The 20,050-nt window shown below is 33.8% G+C and overlaps 1 protein-coding gene across 1 annotated transcript; it reads left to right on the top strand.

The window, feature by feature from the left end:
• Positions 1–5,761: 5,761 nt before the first annotated feature.
• On the top strand, positions 5,762–9,091 carry LOC105961564 (squalene epoxidase 3). The gene is made up of 8 exons (XM_012985793.2): positions 5,762–6,267; positions 6,528–6,639; positions 6,733–6,907; positions 7,078–7,246; positions 7,318–7,536; positions 7,626–7,901; positions 8,383–8,661; positions 8,758–9,091. Exons 1-8 carry the CDS (start codon positions 6,028–6,030, stop codon positions 8,878–8,880), a joined length of 1,593 nt encoding a protein of 530 aa, XP_012841247.2. The 5' UTR covers positions 5,762–6,027; the 3' UTR covers positions 8,881–9,091.
• The last annotated feature ends 10,959 nt before the right edge of the window (positions 9,092–20,050 follow it).

Genomic DNA, 20,050 nt, shown 5'->3' with positions numbered 1-20,050 from the left:
ATAGGACTTGTACTATACTATAGTCATTTGTAGTTGATTTCAGTTCAGTAACATTATCAACAAAAAAAAAAAATCATGTTTTTTTTGTATTTTTCATGTAATCTGACTCGCATGTTCCATTTTTCTATTTAACTCGTATTCTTTTGTCGCAGGTTTTGCTTTTATTATAATTTTATGACATGCAGAGAATAAGATTCGATGAACTGCCTTTGTGAAGTTGGATTCATGCTACAGTAGCAGGGGCGGAGCCAGGATTAGAAAGTCGGGGGGGCTAACTAAAATTTCGAGGTTCGGGGCAGCGCCCCGAAAAAATTTTTAGGTTCACAAGACATTAAAAAAATAGGTTTATACTGCGAATTTGTAATTAAAATAATGTATATATATTATATATATATATATATATATATATATACATATATATATATATATATATATATATATATATATATATATATATACATATATATATATATATATATATATATATATATATATATATATAAAATTTTCAAGTATGACAAAAAAATCTAAATTATTCTAATAATATATTGCACTTAATGGGATTTATGGCACGTCTCGTATTATTTTTTAGAGACATTGATATAAAAAATTAAAGATCGATAAGTAAATATTCATAAATTTATTTAAAATAGTACAAGTTTTAACCATTTTATTTTATATTTTTATATTAAATATAATATATATCTATAATTTATATAAAATTGTGGAGAATAAACAAAAAAATTAAGGGTTAAGATACATATTTACAAAACCTTTGGGGGGGCCAAAAGTAATATTCAAAAAATATTATGCCAAAACAGCAATTTTTTTTTTTTTTCTTGGGGGGTCAACTGCCCCCCCCTGCCCCTATGTAGTACCGCCCCTGTACAGTAGTCTAGACTTTATGTCACTATATATGACTATAGATAATTGTAAATAACTATAGTCACATGTAGTAACATAGAGTTAGATGTATGGTATATATAGGTTTTTTAATGTACAGTAATACTTGTTCATGTTTGAAGAATTTATAGTTTGCAATATGTTCCATAAATATTTTTTTTGTTGATGTTTTTAATGATGCTAATATTTTTCTTCAATTTGTTGTTTGCATTTTGGCGAAATCATAAGTAGTTTGTTGTTTGCAATTCAATAATGCAAATTTTATTGATCTTTTTCTTCAGTTTACTGTTTGCATTTGGCAAGTCATAGGTAGTTTGTTGTTTGCATTCAATAATGCAAATTTAGTTGATTTTTTTCTTCAGTCTTCTGTTAACACTTGGTGAAATTTTAGGTAGTTTGTTGTGTAAATATTGCAAATTTTGAATTTTCAGTTTGCTATTTGTATTTTTCGTAGTCATAGGCGGTGGTGCGGCGACGGTTGTTTTTTTAGAGTATGAGTTTGTACGATAAATAATATTTTTTTTCTTTTTTTTTTTACGGAATAATTTTACTTTTAGTTAAAATTTGGAAGCGAAAGAGGTTAAGTTGAATTTGTTTTGATAGAGAAATTTTTGGGGGATTTGATTTGATTAAGGGTATTTTTGCCACAATGAATATAATTAATTTATTAAATTATGGAGATTTTTGACTTGGATCTACACGCATAAATTATAATATAGAGGGACCTATATACCATTAAAATATTACCATAAGGTGGAACGTTACTATACTTAAACATATTTAAATAAAACAATTACCATAATTCAATTTTGGAAACAAATTAAATACAATTTCCTATAATATTCAATGATACTTGGCGGTGAGTAGGCGGACACCTAAGCGTGACATGTATCCTATGGTGAAGCTGCCATATGTCCCTCTCTAAAGTTCAACAGGTGAAGGATTTAAATTTATATAGTATATGTATATTACAATTTTATTTTATTTAATTTCGAAATCACTAACTTCAAATTTTCGGTGTTTGTGAAGAAAGAAAAGTTTTAGTCTGAATTTTAAGATCTATTTCACCATTTTGTTATTAGGGAGATATTCTTATTTTATTCCCATTCTTCATTGGGTTATTTGATAGACCCTCTCATATGGAAAATATTTTGAAATAACTATTAAAGATATTACATCATCGTCGTGCATACTTACTTCATTTTTTATATTTATACCTATTGGCCATTTTGAAGTACCTAATATGCTCTTTTAAAATCAGTGTTAAACCCTAGCCAACTCACATCTATTTCTCTATTCCTCTCTCAACTCTCAGATCCAAATCCCGCCCCCATAGGTCTCCAACCGGCGATGGTTCCCGGAGTCATAACTCTGTCTCCAATGGTCAGACTTCAATGAGTTAACTACCTTTAGATTCCTCTCGTCGACCGCTTTATTTTGGTGGTGATTCAATAGAGTTTGGATCTATCTGTTTCTTCAATCGTTTTACTGTCGGCGCAGATTTCGACGACGGTGGGTCTTGCCCGAGGTGTAATTTGTGTTCCGACAGCCGGAATTTGACAGAGTACCATCTTTGGATTCCGCTCATCGAGTTCTATATTTTGATAGCAATTTCGTTTAATGTTTTATTGTCTGATTTATTTCTATAATTTTTTTCATTGCTAGCGCAGAACCTTGGGTGGTTAGCGGCGACTAGATTTTGGTAGGAGGCACTTGGGGTGACCGGTGAGGAGTCAATGACGGTTTGCTCTAAAATTCTTAGCATTTCGGAGCTATAACATTTTAGTGTTTTGATGTTTTTTTCAATTCCACATTTTTTTATGGACAATGGTGTTTTTGGCCTCCCGAAGATTTCACCAAAATTTAGATCAAATATTAAAATAATAATATTTCATTATTTCACCACTTGGAGCATCTCCAATTTTGCCAATTTTTTCACCAAATTCCGTTTTTGGTGGTGAAAAAATGAGCTCATCTCCCACCGGTAGCATACCTTTTTACCCTTCCACCATTTTATGTGGAAAATGATGTTTTTGGTCTCCCTAGGATCTCACCAAAATTTAGACCAAATAATTATTTCACCATTTCACCACTTATAGGAAATGGGATTTGATTTGATCTCCCATGGCATTTTGCCATATATGCCCCAAAATTGTAAATCTAATGTTTATCGTAATTTTGGTATATTTTATTTGCTGAATATTAATTATAGGTCCAATTTTATGTAATAATTTTTTTTAACTATATAATTTAAAAATTATGTTATCAATTTAAAAAAAAAAAACTATCTAAATAAGAAATAACATGAACTCAAATTATATTACATATAATAAAATCATACACAAACAATAATGTCATAAATTATTACACAAATAAAAAATATTACAGCATATATTAATTTAAATCATAAAAAAATAGCTCATTCACCATTATTATCATCATCATCACCATCATAATCTTCAACATCTTCGATTTGAGCAAGTTTATTCCATCAGTGTGCTACCAGTCTACTTCTTAATTCATTGTGATTTCCTTAATTTATCAATTTCGATGTCAACCAAGAAAACTAACATATGCCGCATTATTAAAATTTAAAATCTCTCAAAAGCTCAACAAGCAGGATATATTTTATCAATTAAAGCATATTTCGTTAATTATTCTATTGTTGCTTATTATATTTTATTAATAGCAATTAGTGTGTTAGTTAAGTAAAGACATGAATTAATCTGCATTGATAACAAAAAAATATACAAATTAATTAAGAATAAGCATGTTTATATTATTAGAACTAATGTTCTTATTAATAATAAAAAATGTGTTCATATTTTAGAAACTAATTTAGTAATTAGGGTCTTATGATATATGTCTCTGGTGACAAAACTAATTAGAATTAAATGACAAGCGCAACTAAACTTTTGTTTCACTATCATTTATTAAATTCGTTCAAAAGCCCTCCACACATAAATTCGAATTTGTAGTAAGTAAAATTTAAACTTTTTATTATGCATTTAATATCTTCATTTTTTCATCTAATAATATATTTTATTTTATTTTTACCGACTTGGTCATCTTTAATTTTTCGTTTTTCACTCTAGCATTTTTTAGGTTATTATAAGTAACTTTTTTTTTTACATTTTATTGAAAATTACGAAAAATAATTTTTCGTTTTTGTCAAATAATACAACAGATTTTAAAAATAGTATGGTGTACTATGGTATACTATAGTATACTATGCTATACATACTATGGTATACTACGGTATACTATGGTGTACTATTCCGAATTCTATCATTCAACAACTCCCCGCGCCCGCCAAACCCTAACTTCCAACATCTTCCAGCCACCGTTAAATCATAGCAGCTAACAAATTTCAGCCGCCGTCAAACCCTATTTGCAAAAACCTAGTCGTCCACCGTACCAACCCTAGCCGCCGACCAAATTAAACCCTAGCCGCCGACCAAATTAAACCCTAGCCGTCGATCAAATTAAACCCTAGCCGCTATAGCCGTCGACCAAATTAAACCCTAGCCGTCGACCAAATTAAACCCTAGCCGCCACCATCGGCCATAGATCTGACCTCCACCACCATAGTGGTTGTCGTCTCTTGCCTCCATAACCATACATTTATTGTCGCCGCTTCCACCGCCATAGTTGCGCCATACCCATCGCCCCCTCAACAATTGAGTACTGAAGTGATGGAGAGAGGAGAGAGAGAGAGAGAGAGAGAGAGAGAGAGAGAGAGAGAGAGAGAGAGAGAGAGAGAGAGAGAGAGAGAGAGAGAGAGAGAGAGAGAGGAAAAAAATAAGAAAAATAGGTCTGAGAGAAAAATGAATTTAGAATTTATGGATTTAGGTTGAGGGTAAATTTGGGATTAAAAAGAGGTAAAGGATGTGGGTCATATTTATTTTTGAAAAACTAATTTAGTTCATAAAAAAATATTACGATTGTATCCTACATCTAATTATGTTTCCAACTAGCGATCTCTACCGTATTAACCTTAGTAATTAACACTAATGTATTTACTATAAATATGCTAACAAGTCGGTAATCATGGGCAATTAGTTAAAATCACCATCTATATGTTAATTAATAAAATCATGTTAATTACACCAAATCCTATTTTCGCGTCTATATTTGGTAGGAAAAATAGGATTTGATGGAAAAAAATAGGAAAACCGTGGATAGGTGGGAGATGAAAATTTCTTCACCAAACAATTTAGTTGAAAAATAGGATTTGGGTATATGGTGATATGAGGGTTGACCACGGTGGGAGGCTAAAACCAAATCTCCATAATTTTAGATGTAATAGTGATATAAGAGTTTTGGCTTGGAGGCTAAAAACACTTAAATTAGATGAAAAAATGGCGATAGTGACCAATCGAAAATGCTCTTAGTAATAGATATGAGTAGGTTTGAAATGAAAATGTACGAATAGTATATTTAAAAAAAAAAATTGATAAGGAAGTCTGAATAAAATTATGAAACAAACATAATCTCAATTTTATGAATAGTATAAAAGTTGAAAATAAGTTTTGAAAACACAACCAAACAAACATGCCCTATATTTTTTTAAAACTTAAGATCTATCTTGCCATTTTGTCACAAGGGAGATATTCTTAATTTATTCCCATTTTTCATTTACGATATAATATTTGAACTGTTATTTTCAAATTTAATTTGATTCCTTATTTTGAGAAGAAAAAATTATTAGAAGTGTTTTTATATGGTCAAAAGCTTTCTTCATAGCTGTGTTGTGGACCTGCACAGCTGCACTGTTTGTTTAAAGAACAGAGTTGCTCCCACGGGGCCCACGCTTTACGAGGCCGTTACACGTTCAATTTATTTTGTTTTCTTTAAGTTTACATATTTATATACTATATATATTTACATTAAATACGCCAAGCAAGCCAGCGAATCACTCATTCACGCACAAATTACCATTTGAATCCATATCTCTCTTTCTTTCTTTAATCCCCCACGAGTACAGCGAAGCGAGAACCGAGAACTATTATCTAGAGAGAGAAAGAAAGAGGAGAGAGAGAGAGAGAGAGCGCAGCTTCGGTCATTGCTCCCGGCAACAGATAGTTTTTACTCTAAAAGAAGCTACCTGCATTGCCGGCAATAATGGTGGATCTTACTCTTTTCGCCTCTCTTTTAGCTTTCCTTTTTGGCTTCCTCTTTCTTTATTATTTTGGCTTTTTGAGGATAAAAAATCAGGATATTCGGTCCAACAGCCCTGCCTCCGCCGCCACCACCACCACCACCACCGCCGTCGTTGGAGGAGGAGAATGCGGATCGAGGGATGACGTCATCATTGTCGGTGCTGGCGTCGCTGGCGCTGCCCTTGCTCACACACTTGGCAATGTAATGCTTTTAAGATTTTCGTCATTGTTTATTTGATTTGTTTTGATTGATTTTCTTATGCTATGAAGAACGGAAATTGTCTTCGAATTTCTTAGATGCAGATTCGTTTATGTTATTTTCTGTAAATAATTTCAACAACAGAAAAAAATAAAATAGAAGTTGTGAATGATTAGGACAAGAACAATAAATATAAATAATTGATTCTGTTCCATTCTTTATGTTGTTGGCTTTTGTACACTCAAATCTTGATATAATTCCAGGAGGGTAGACGTGTTCGAGTTATCGAAAGAGATTTAACGGAGCCCGACAGGATTGTTGGAGAACTGCTACAACCAGGCGGTTACCTCAAACTCGTCGAACTAGGATTGGAAGGTATACTTTTTCCTCTAATAAGTTTTAGCACGAGTTTTTTCCGAGCTTTTTTAATATAAATTTAACAAAATGTTTTAATCATTTTTGTCACAGATTGTGTGGAGGAAATCGATGCTCAGAGGGTGTTTGGTTACGCACTATTCAAAGACGGAAAAGCCACTCGACTTTCGTATCCTTTGGAGAAATTTCACTCCGATGTATCCGGTAGGAGCTTCCACAACGGACGCTTCATTCAAAGGATGCGAGAGAAAGCTTCTTCTCTTCCAAAGTACGTCCCTCTTTCCTCCAATCTCGTAAAATAACAAGAAATGGGAAATATTCGTTGCTTTCATGTTGCCTTTGTCTCTTTACGGATGTGGTTGGAAAAAAATATATGTTTATAGAGAATTTAATAATATCACTAATACATCGTTTTGATTGATACTCCTTGTTCGACAGTGTTTGTGTCGAGCAAGGAACTGTCACATCTCTGCTCGAAGAAAACGGAACAATCAGAGGTGTACAGTACAAAACCAAATCCGGGCAAGAGTTGAAAGCTTACGCACCCTTAACAATTGTGTGCGATGGCTGCTTTTCTAACCTCCGACGCTCTCTTTGCAGTCCAAAGGTAAAAATTGCTAGAGAGTCTATACAAATTTTAATTAGTCCATATATCATAATATTGTGGTATTTGTATAGGTGGAAGTGCCGTCTTGTTTCGTCGGTCTGGTCCTCGAGAATTGCCAACTCCCGTTTGCAAATCACGGGCACGTGATTTTAGCAGACCCATCGCCTATCCTATTTTACCCCATAAGCAGCACCGAGATTCGCTGTCTTGTTGACGTTCCCGGTGAGAAAGTTCCCTCCATTTCAAACGGTGAAATGGCCAAATATTTGAACACCGTCATTGCTCCACAGGTATATACATATATTTATATTATATATATATAAACCTCCAACCCTATTTTTTCACGTCATGATTATTAATTATACTTAAAATTTTATAGGTCCCTCCAGAACTGCACGATGCTTTTATTTCGGCGATTGAGAAAGGGAACATAAGGACAATGCCCAATAGGAGCATGCCAGCTGCCCCTCATCCTACACCGGGTGCTTTGCTTATGGGAGATGCGTTCAACATGCGCCACCCATTGACAGGTGGCGGAATGACTGTCGCACTATCGGATATTGTCGTCCTACGCAATCTCCTTAAGCCGCTAAACGACCTCGGCGATGCATCCGCTCTTTGCAAGTATCTTGAGTGTTTCTACACTTTGCGCAAGGTGAATTAGTTCGTCAATCTTGGATACACCACTTTGACTTAACACCCTCAATTGCTATTGCTACAATTATTATTGGGTAAAATTACACCTTTTGTCCCTCAAGTTTTTACCTCGATTCAACATTTGGTCCCCCTTGTTCACAAAAAAGCAGATTCAGTCCTTCATGTTTCAACAATTAAACACTTGTGGTCATTTTCGTCAATTTTCCGTAAATGCATGGTTCCGTTAGTACTTACGGAAAATTGACGAAAATGACCAGAAGTGTTAAATTTTTGAAAGACGATGGACTAAATTTGTTTTTTGTGACAAAGGAGGACCAAGTGTTAAACTTAAGGGACAAAAAGTGTATTTTTCCCTTAATTATTGGGTGTGTGCGTTAAATGAAGTGGAACAATTTTTTTTGAAAAAAATAATATCGGTTTGAAACAAAAAAAAAAAGAAGAAAAATTCATCTATCTTTGAAAAAATTGTTAATGTACAGCCTGTGGCGTCGACTATCAATACCTTGGCCGGTGCACTATATAAAGTGTTTAGTGCTTCACCGGACGAAGCAAGAAACGAGATGAGACAGGCGTGCTTCGACTATTTGAGCCTTGGAGGTGTCTGCTCAAACGGGCCCGTTTCTTTGCTCTCGGGTTTGAACCCTCGCCCACTCAGCTTGGTTTGTCATTTCTTTGCTGTGGCTATATTTGGGGTTGGTCGATTATTGCTTCCCTTTCCATCGCCCAAACGAATGTGGATTGGAGCTAGATTAATATCGGTGAGTACATTATTAATTACATGTTTCTCTATCCTTAAAAAAAAATGTGTTGGTTTTATAATGTTGACGTGTCTAACGTGAATTCGTCGCAAACAGAGTGCTTCTGGAATAATATTCCCAATCATAAAGGCGGAAGGTGTGAGGCAAATGTTCTTCCCAGCTACAGTACCTGCTTACTATAGAGCTCCTCCCACTAAAGATTCTGATGTCCAAATTTAGTTTTGTATTAAAAAAGTCGAAATCGTCGCATATATTTCGGACTTAGGTCCGATGTTTCTGTGAATGATTTCGAGCATATTAAGATACCATCATGTATTTTTATTTTTTTGTTGAATTATTTGAAGTTGTTGGAATTGTCTGTAAATAGATCCTTCCCTCTAGTGTTGTTCTGAGACTATGTTTATTTTGAAATATTAAACAAATTATGAAATTGTAAATATTAGTATTAAATCGTGTAAATAATTAGGAAAGCAACAAAAATATTTGAAAATTTGTTATTCAAACATGTTTCTAATTTTTTAGAAATTGCAAAATGATCCATTAAGTATCCGGCAGGTGTTCTCGAATGTCCAATACGAAACGCGTCTGAAACACAAAAATATGAAAAAAAAAATTGAAGTTGAAGTTTCAGTGTTAGATAGCTTTCAAGTGGTTCTTCGAATTTCATTAACAGGACTGTTTAGCAACTAGATGACACAAATGCAATAAAAATGCATAATGTTGACATAGATATTAACATAGTTAATATATATTTCAGAAGAATACAATATTGCTGGATTCATTTTCAGAAATTAAAATTAAATAAGACAAATATTTCCTAATCAATGGAGCTAATTCATTAAGATTTAGGCCTGGTGGATTGGGAATTATAGAAGAAGGCAAAAAAAGCAAGACAATGACTCCTAAGTCCTAACCACAATTTCGATGGTAGGAACCACCATTCCTAAATTATTTACAAACTTGCGCATCTGATACGAATGATGTGATTTAAGTCATGTTTGATTGTTAAAATAAGATTACTAAAGATATTAAATAATTTGATGAAAGTTTAATGGCTAAATCATAAACATCAAATAGGTTGATGACAAGAGTACTTAATATAAAAAAATGAGCTCTTTGATATAACTTATTCAATACTTCTTTTAATACGGAAATGCCCAAACTGTTTTGCATCATTTGAGAAAAACCCACTTCTAATTTCAGCAACCCATTGTTTCAATTATGTCCCTCCACCGTACACACTATCCGCCCATGACCTATCATCCGTGTCTTTCTTTCTTTCTTTTTTGGGTTAAATACAAAAACACTATGTACGATGAACTTTGTATTATATTACCCCATATACTACACATAAATACAAAAACCCCCCTCATATTATATTTTTCTAAAATATGACGAAAATACCCCTACTCAAGCGCGTATATATATATATATATATATATATATATATATATATATATATATATATATATATATATATATACAGAGAGAGAGAGAGAGAGAGAGAGAGAGAGAGAGAGAGAGAGTTTGAGCCAGTTTCCACTATATATTTTACCATTTTCAGTCAATTTTACATAGAAAATTTTGGTATTTATATTTTTTTCTCCAAAACATCTAATTGCTTAGATTTTTTATTTTTCTGAATAAAACCTTTTACTTTTGTCATTTTTTAGTTTCTTCATTTTTTCTCTTAAATGTCTTTCGGTAGTTCAAACATCCAACGATTACAAACATCTTTACAATCCTATGATTGTTGAGAATTTGAACTACCGGAAGACATTTAAGAAAAAATGAAGAAATTCAAAATGACAAAAATAAAAGGTTTTATTCAGAGAAAAAAAAAAATTAAGTAACTAAATGTTTTGAGGAAAAAACATAAAATTAAACTATCAAAATTTCTCAAGTAAAGTGACCGAAAATGTTAAAAAATATAGTGGAGCATGGCTCAAACAAACCCTTATATTTATAAGCTTAGCAGGTGTATTTTCGTCAGATTTTGGAAAAAATATAACATTAGGGGATTTTTTGTAGCTGTGTAGTAAAGAGGGATATACGATACAAAGTCTATAGTACATGGGTGTTTTTGTATTTAACCCTTCTTTTTTTGTTTTTTTTTTTAATATTTTATTATAATTTTATTTAATTACTATTTTATTTTATTATTTTTAATTTTTTTTAATTTTATTTTTATTTTTTGAACTTTTTTCTCTATCAGGTATATTAATCGACTATGAAACATGGGGTTGTCTAGGGTCCGAGAGGGTTGTACTTCTCGGACCATAAGATATCTAATCTGATCCGTACAAAATACTTAAAATTTAATCCTATTCATTGATCTTATGTACGACCTAGTACGATACTAGATATTTTAAAATTAGTGTACGAACCCAGTAAAAACACATTGTACCCTATCGTACACACATCGTATTTTATATAAATTACTTATTTAACCTTATAAACTCAAATCAATAAATTAAAAAAATATCTATTAATCATCATTTACAATAATCATAATTAATTAAAAAAAAAAATTACACGTGAAATAAAATCAAAACCTGCCAAATGTTCTTCCCCAAAATCATAATCTCTGCAGATCGAGATTTTGCAGAATTCTTACTTTCTTCCCTCCGCCTTCATCGTCCGCCGGCCCTCTCAATCATTTTCCATGGCCAAGAGAACCACGTGGCGAGTCGTCATTGTCTCGATGCCCCTCTCAATAGACGTAGAAATTTGAAAATCGAGTTTCAAACAACAAACAATTTCTTTGATTTTTGTGTGTAAATACAAATTATTTTGTGTCTCTCTAACATTAACTTCATATGTTTGTACGTGCATATATTAAGGTGCTTCGTTTATGTAGTTTCTTTTACTTTTGTTCTGTACTTTTCTCGGTACATATGAGTATGGTTGTGATTTTGATGATTTAGAATTATATTTGATTTAGCTTGTTTGCATCATAAGCAATTGTTTAAAATTTGAGGCTGAGGATTGTCATTTTGTGCACCATTAGGAACAGGTGAAGGGTATGAATGTGGATTGGACCTTCCATTAAATTAGAGTTTCCCTGACGGTGGAGGCCTTCTAGCAGTAAGTTTAATTTTCAGTGGGTTTTTACCAACTTGATTAAGTATTTCTATTTAAGTCGATTTATTTTAACCAACTGTGTGCTTATCTCTGAAATAGCTTAATAGTATTGTATTAATGTTTTCTTTTTAACTGTGTGCTTATCTGTGAAATAGCTTAATAGTATTGTAAGATAGATTGCATTTGGTGATTTAGATTATTGGAATGTTGCTCTACCTATTTGAAAGATATGTTTTCTGTTAGTGATATTATTATGAGTCATGAGAAGTATGTCTTATCTCTATAACTCAAACGGTCAATGTTTGAGTTGTAAAAAACTTACACGTGAGTATTGTATATCAGATTTCCAATTTTATATGACTTATTCCACTACAAATAGTATCTTATATCTTTTTGCTTAATTCCAGGTAAGAAGTTATTCCTCTAGGTAGTAAATAATTTATTACTCCAGAGAAGCCGAGTTTGTCTCAGGCCACATCATGCAGTGTCAAGCAGTTTAGTTCGTCGAGAAGATTAATGCGTGAGCTTGCTGTAATATTTTCTGAACATAGCTCGGCCATTAAACTCTCAAAGATTAATGCCGGATCTAGGAAACCCTGTTGAACAAAATGATGGGAGTTTGTAACTTTCTGATACAAACTGATTGTGCAATTAGTTTAAGGGAGGATGATGTTCAAACTGAAAGATTTATTGTTTTAAGTTCAATTTATTTTCGGCTTATTATTTTCACCATTTGTTTTGGACTAATTATTTTCAATTTAGTTCTGTGTATTCCACCTTTCCTTCATGTGTTCTGTAAGGCTATATAAGCCAAGTTTATCATTGGTTTTATCTCCCAAATTTGCAGAGTTTAAGTCTACTAAATACTTAGACTCCAACACTCCAACATTTTAGGCATCCTTTCGACCGTAAAAAATGTGAACTTGGAAATGGTTATTCTCATTTCTAACAGATATCTGTTCTCCTTGAGAAATTTTACTGTGGTAAAAACTACTCAATTACTTCAGTGGCCGGTAAACGAAGCACTTGATCATATGCGTCCAAATTACATGTTGGAAATAAAATCTAGTTTTATTAAAAAAAATAAAAAAAAAATCCCATGTGGATGTATCTATCAATGATGAGTTGTAATAGGATGGTAGGATTGCTCTTCCCATTACGGTTATGGCAATACAATATGATGCTATAACATGTTTAAAAATAGTTCCTTCTATTTATTAATTTGGATATTGATTATACCAGTGAAAATGAGATCTTGATTGGTTAATAAATATGTTAACGGTTTAATCATCATGAAGTCTTCATTGGTCTGTTTATTTTTCTCATGTTGATTGATTTTTGTTAATTTTATATTGTTTATATTTTCACGGCGTAAAATAGCAAATTTTGGTCATTCTTCGTAAAAGAAATGGACTAATTCTGCATAATGCGACATATTAATTTATAAATATTGTGTTAAGGCAAAACGAATAACGACATAAGAAACAATTTTACCATCCTCAAAAGTTAAGAAAATCACACAAGCTTGACAGAAAGGTCACAACTCACAACATGGAATTTAGGGTGCTGATATTGCATGTACAATTGATGTGGAAGGTAAAAACAAAGACTTTTTGTAAACTAAAAAGAAATCTACAACTAAGGCCAAGTCAAAAGAACAATATGAATTATACAGATTCTTATGCTACCAAGCCTTTTGAATCCTTCCTCCAGCCTTCAACTTTTTGAAGACTTGAAGTTTATATTGGTAATGGTATCTTCCCTCGTTCTACTTTTCATCACAGCATCAAACTCTTTGCAGTTGTCATATGCTTTGACAACAGCTAACTAAACCACAAGCCAGATACTAGGAACCGTAGGATACAACATTTCCTTTTTCTTACAAAAAAGATCAAGAACTTTTGAGTAAAATAAGTTAACACAAAACCAGATGATTAAGATATATACTTGGCCCAAAAACTTATTTCAAGGAAATATTAATTAAGTGTCAATTATTCAATTCAAAGCTTCAACTACCAAACACTATTCGAGCAAACATAAGAAGCAAACAAAGGAAAATAAAATCCAAGGCAAATAAATGGATATAAAGCAGGTTGTTAGTTCCAGTTAATTTGTTGTCCAATTCAAACACTTATTTCTTTAACATAAAGAAATGTCAACCAAAACATCAGTTCTACCGTTGGTAACTAAAACATAATAATTTCGAAGACAAACAGAGTAATTTTGAAGAAGTGATATTCGTCACTCTGCCATAATTTTATATAAATCTATTTCAATTTGAATATTGTAAAGCATGTAACAATTCTCATAAATCAGCAAGATTGTGCCTTGAATTCAAAACAACATTCATAATCGATCGCATTATTAACTTTTAGCCTTTGACTATGTTACTTTTGATAGTAAAATGGCAAGAATGTAGATTTCGGGCAAATACATGAACATATTAACTTACCTTTCTCTACGCGGAGCGCCAAGAAGAATCACAACATGATTTCGTGCCCCAAGAAGTTTGCCAGAAAGGAGAAAAAGATCGATGAATTTTGTTTTTGAAAGGAACGATCGTTAATGAGTTAAGGACTGAGGAGGCTGTTGTAATTAGGTTTAACGTTTAAGAAATTAGATTTGATTAATATTATTTTTTTCATTTAATAAGTTATCAATTATATAATTAAGTTTTTAGTTTTATTAGAATGGGTGTTTATGTAATTTTACCTCTAATGCGGGGTTCGTACTTTTTTTATTGAATACGTACTATAATCTTACGTGGCGCGTCTTTATTGGTTGCTTACGGTCCGAGAAGTACAACCCTCTCGGACCCTAGACAACCCCATGAAACATATTAAATCGACTATGATGAACTATAGTCGATTAAGGAAACGACTACTAAAAATAGCAAATCACAACTACCAAAATGCAAACTCAACTATATTTTACAAAAACAAACATTATAATTGATTTATACAATTGGAATCAATAAACAAGAAATCCAAAAAAATTAAAAAATGGAGTCAATGAAGCATATTAATCCACTATGATGTGAAGCATAGTCGATTAAGAATCTGTAACTAAAAAAATAAATCACAACTGCGAAAAAATGAAAAATCAACTAGATATTACAAAAACAAAAAATATACAAACATTATAAATGATTTATACAATTGGAATCAATAAACAAAAAATCCAAAAAAATGAAAAATAAAAATTGGAGTCGATCAACCTTAATCGACTACCAAAGCATATTCGATTAGCATAATCGACTATACAACATGTACATAGTCGATTAAGGTTTCGGCATGCGCGAATTTCTCCACACGCTTCGTCCTCCGCCCGATCTACCAAAAAACTCTAAATCTGCATCCCATCGTCACCACACCGCCGCCACAACACAACACACCATCACCACCTTACTTTGATAGTATGACGGTTTTTTTTATTACAAATAAAAAAATTAAATCGCAACTCGCACCACCAACCAAAGCAGAACCACTACCCATCAAAATCCGATTCCGGCGATAAATCGATAATCTTACCTCTTTTGACCCCCGATGTAGCAATTCTGGCATTTGAATTCAGAATCCCTATCAAAATCATCATCATCTTTATGGCTTTTGTTAAGATATGCAAAAGTTCTAATTCCATGAAGGGGTAGAGAGAGGAAGGAGAAGGAGGAGACGTCTCAATAAAGGGATTGAAAGCTAGAGAAGATGGATTAACCCCGACGACGACGACGACGACGACGGAGACGGCAACAACAACGACGAATTCGATGGGATTGGCGTCGTTGTTCTGGCGGTGATGTTGGTGGTTGGTTCTTCATCTTCCGATCAAGAGAGAATAACCTACAAAATTTTCTTCATCTTCTAAAAAATAAAATATTTTTTCAAAAAAATATGAAAATAAGGAGTTAATGTGATATATTTGTTCAAAGCCCGGGTCAATGTGCAATATTGATAAAGTTAGAGTGCAATGGATGGAATTAATGAAAATTATATTGTAGGGGCCTAGGGGGTATTTTAAACAACATATATGAGGATGAATTTATTTGCGAGATAATTTTTTGTATTGACCTACGTGCATTTAAGTCCCCTTCTCATGAGCATATTTGCCATTTGTCCTTCTCCAATATACTAATGTTTTAGTTAACAAATTATAGCCAGAGCCAGTTCTGAGGGGAGGCGAAGTAGGCGGTAGCCTAGAGTCCGGATTTTTTAAAAAAATTAGGGTCCCTAAATTTTTTTTATATCATTTATATATTATCATTTATCGAGAAAAAAAATATAGTATATATATAATTATTGAGAACCCTAATTCTTAAATATATATAAATCAACGATTATTACTTGTTTCTATAATATTTCTAATCATAGGGCCCCTAACTATTAAATTTGTAATATATTAGTTATTTATTTTTATATATATTCACTTGTTTTAGTGTTATATAATGCAAATTATCCTTAAAAAATCGGGGGCGCTGCCCCCGAATCCCCGCAAACCTATATCACAAAATTCTAGTCTTATAACTGGCTATATACCTTACAAAAACGAGTTACCATCGACTTTATCTCCTTTTGAGAAAACAAATGAGTTTTATATTAGATTTTAGAAGGGCCCCGTTTTTTTGCCATTTTCAAATCTCGCATAGGATCCCAAAATCTCAGGAACGGCTCTGAATATAGCATGCAAACCCCAGAACTCCTTGAGTGGTAAATAGTTGTCATGGAGAAGCTATATGATATGTGTGTGTCTATATATATATATGTGTGCGCGCGCGCGTCAAAACAATGAAAACTCAAACCTTAAGGAAATGAGGTTAAAACCGAGTCAAACGGGTCGAGCTCGACAACACTAAGATGATCATCATCGTCGCAGAATCCATACAACTTTACCATGCCTAGGTGCTTGAAAATAAACAGATTTTTTAGATAGTGAATGAATCGTGGGACTTACATGGTAAAAATATTATTGGTACTCAATGAAAATTTAATAATTTTATGCATTAGCAGTAACTAATGGTTGTGTGCAATTTTGTAACGAAACCAAAATAAAACAACTATATATAAATATAAACAACATAAACAACTAAAATCATAGGAGTTTTTTAAAGATCATGGACATGATAAATAATGTTTTATTGAGTGTAAAATAACAAAAACAAAAACATATGTTAATCAAAATTAAAATAAAATGAATTGACAGTGTAGGGCCATGTAAAAACTAAAATGGCCCTTCAATGACCAAATTCATAACAAACCAAACAAATGACTTAAGAAAAAAAAAACTTTTAGAGATTAAATTGAATATTTTACAGATTAAATTAATATGATAACGATTTTAATTGATTACGATTGAAGTTGATATCATAGAATATGAAAATGATTTTAAATATATTTGGTAAGTTGTTATGACATAAGATATTATTTTCGTACTAAAATATCAATTAATGATCAGAACATGTTTTGGTAAGTTTAGCAAAATGATCAATTAATGCTGGTAAAAAAAATATAAGATATTAAAGTAATAAATAATGACATGTGTAAAATGAGTGGAAGGCCATGTAGATTTTCACGTATCGATGACATGGATGTCAATTGTCGGATTTCTAAGCTATGATGATTTCAATTTATATATTATATAGAATAATCATTAAACATGGATTAGAAAGGGTAATCATCATCGCCAAAAGAAGAGGTGAGAATTGAATTCCGGAAAGCATATTGATATGGGCCATTTCACTCTAATGGGCCTCACCGCTATGACCTTATACGAAAATTAGGAAAGGTTGTCCTAAAAGCCCAAATGCAAGAAGGACCAAAGGCAAGAAGTTCTAAGAAACGTGCCAAACACTAAGAAATAAGCCTTGTCCATGCCTTACCTCGGGACCCGCAATGAGGCCTGGTAAACGAGATCATTCGTACCTCGGGACCCGGAATGGGCATGGGAAACGAGATCGTTCTTATTTCGGTGACTTGAGTGAGTTAAAACTACTCAACCCTAAAAGCCCATTAAGGGCGGAAGTCCCAAATAAGGAAAGAGTTAGGTAAAAAACCTTAAAAGGAAAGTCTTGAACTTCAAAAAATAATGTCTCTATAAAAAGGGAATTCACTCAAACTCTTACAACTAAACATTCTTTTTTAAAACACACAAAACAAAATATATCTATATTTTCATACTTGATCGTTAGAGCTTCTACACTGCAAAACCCCTCCTGATAGATATTACGATTGATCAAGATTCCGGTGAAGCTCAAAGTTGAGATCACATCATCACCATCATCATCTGACGTCCCACTGACCATCTTTACCTTGCGAAAATCTTAGCCGGATCATTTGCGCCGTCTGTGGAAAATCATAACACCACTTGCTAGAAAGCTTATGTAAAGAGCAAGTGATCGGATATGAGTAAGATGTGGAGAAGGAAGGAGAAAGTTCGCTCACAATAAATTGCAGAAGGAAATGGATGATGCCCAAAAGCGAAATGATCGGCCTCACCAGAAACACCGCATATCACACCCAATCACCCCACTGAGATCGGATCTGCGCGGTAGGAGGCAATGCCTCCCCCAAGAGACTCAAGCCAGAGGCCATTCGAGTTCACATGAGGGAAATAGAAAGCACACTTATGATAAGTACAGAAAGCATTGACAAAATACGTTACGAAAGTGTTTTTTCTGCAACATTCCCCGAATAACATAAATGAAAATAGAAAAGTTGTAAAAAAAAATTATCCAAGGAAGAGGCATTAAAAGTGTATGCCTTAGGAATGGGAGAGACATTTCACCATAAGAGCCAATTGGCTCGGGATCAACTTCACCCAACTCAGCCATAATCCTTGGGGCTTGACATCCCGACACAATCAGTGATGATCACTGATAAAGTGGACCTCGAAGCAAGGTCATGCAGTAAGTTTTGATAAACGGTCCTCTATTCTATCTCCGGATCCTCCTTCACATACCTTCAAATCCCGGCATCACATCCTCAAGCAGATCTTCGCTGAGCTCTTGCCCACCCAACACAAACTAGATCCCTGATTGGTTTAGACGTTTCTGGGCGAATTCGATAGTCGAAGTAAAGAAAAAAATGAGCCAAGCCATTTGCTTCTCGGGTGAATGTAGTAGACTCGACAGTCGAACAAATAACCTACACACAAACTCTTGTATGAGTTTCTCACCTTCGAAGGAATGGGGAATAATTTAGTCCGTGAGGCTTCCTTCTCCTCCAAGGCATGAAAGAATCTTCCAACGGGTGTACCTGCAACGCCGGCAGGTGATCCCGGCGGGAAAGCTCCGACGATCAAGTTAGTTCTGTGTTTTTAGGATATTGTTGTTATAATAAAAGAGTGTATGTGCCTAAGATGATCGTCTTTGGGGGGGGGGGGGGGGGGGTTCCCTCTATTTATAGATGTCTCTTTCTTGGCCTCCAAGGTTTCCTTTTCTAGGGTTTTTCCATCCTCAAGTTATGTTTCTTGGGCCTTTACAATTTGGGCCTGCTTAGGGTTCGTGCACCTCTTATTCCTCCGATATTGTACTTCGGTAACTCTCAACACCGGTTGCGAGTTACGGTATTCCGAAGTCTTAGGTCGCTATCATTTGGGTTATAGTTAGGTATCTTTTCTCATTGTGGTGAGTCAACCCTTCTTAGTTCGTACTTATTTGCTTCGGTCATCATGGCCCGTATCAACTACTCCCCTCTACTCCATAAATATAAGACGAGTTCGCTATTCCCTTCTCGTTTTATAAGTATGGCGTACGAGATATTAACTAGCGCCCCCTCTACTTTCGGCGGATATACATGTGCTTCTTCTTCATTAATGACTCTGACATCAGGCGTAGGCGGTTCGAGTTCCCTAGGTCATTATTGCGAGATTTCAACGGGCGCCTTTTTGCTAAACTCGAGGCGTCCCTTTTTCGAATCTTGCCCGTTCATATGAGCTGTCAAGATTGATTCTCTCATTTCTTCCCTTCCTATAAATATTCGCTCTCTGCAAATTTTCAAAATTTTCCTCCCTTCCTACCTTCGTGCTGTCCCCCTTGGTAGTTTTCCGACGATCTGCTTTTCGAAAAAGAGTCCTTGCTTCCCGTGTCCGCCTTTCTCCCCAGCAAAGGTACTTCCTCTTTTTTTTTTATAAGTTCTGTCTTTCCTTGCCATTCCTACGTACATGTCTTTGTTTTCCCCCGATCCTTTTGGTCAAAAAATGACTGTCGAGCACTCTTCCGGGGAGGGGGGTGAGTATCCTGCCCTTACCATTTCTTCTAATGAAGTTATGCCTATTCCTTCCTCTTTAGAGGAAGGACCCTTTTTCTCCCCTT

The sequence above is a fragment of the Erythranthe guttata genome, chromosome 3 (assembly GCF_056151865.1).
Source record: "Erythranthe guttata isolate IM_541 chromosome 3, IM_541, whole genome shotgun sequence".
In the NCBI taxonomy this organism is placed as follows: Eukaryota; Viridiplantae; Streptophyta; class Magnoliopsida; order Lamiales; family Phrymaceae; genus Erythranthe; species Erythranthe guttata.
Note: the sequence above shows the minus strand (reverse complement) of the source record. Positions and strands in the feature narration are given on the sequence as shown.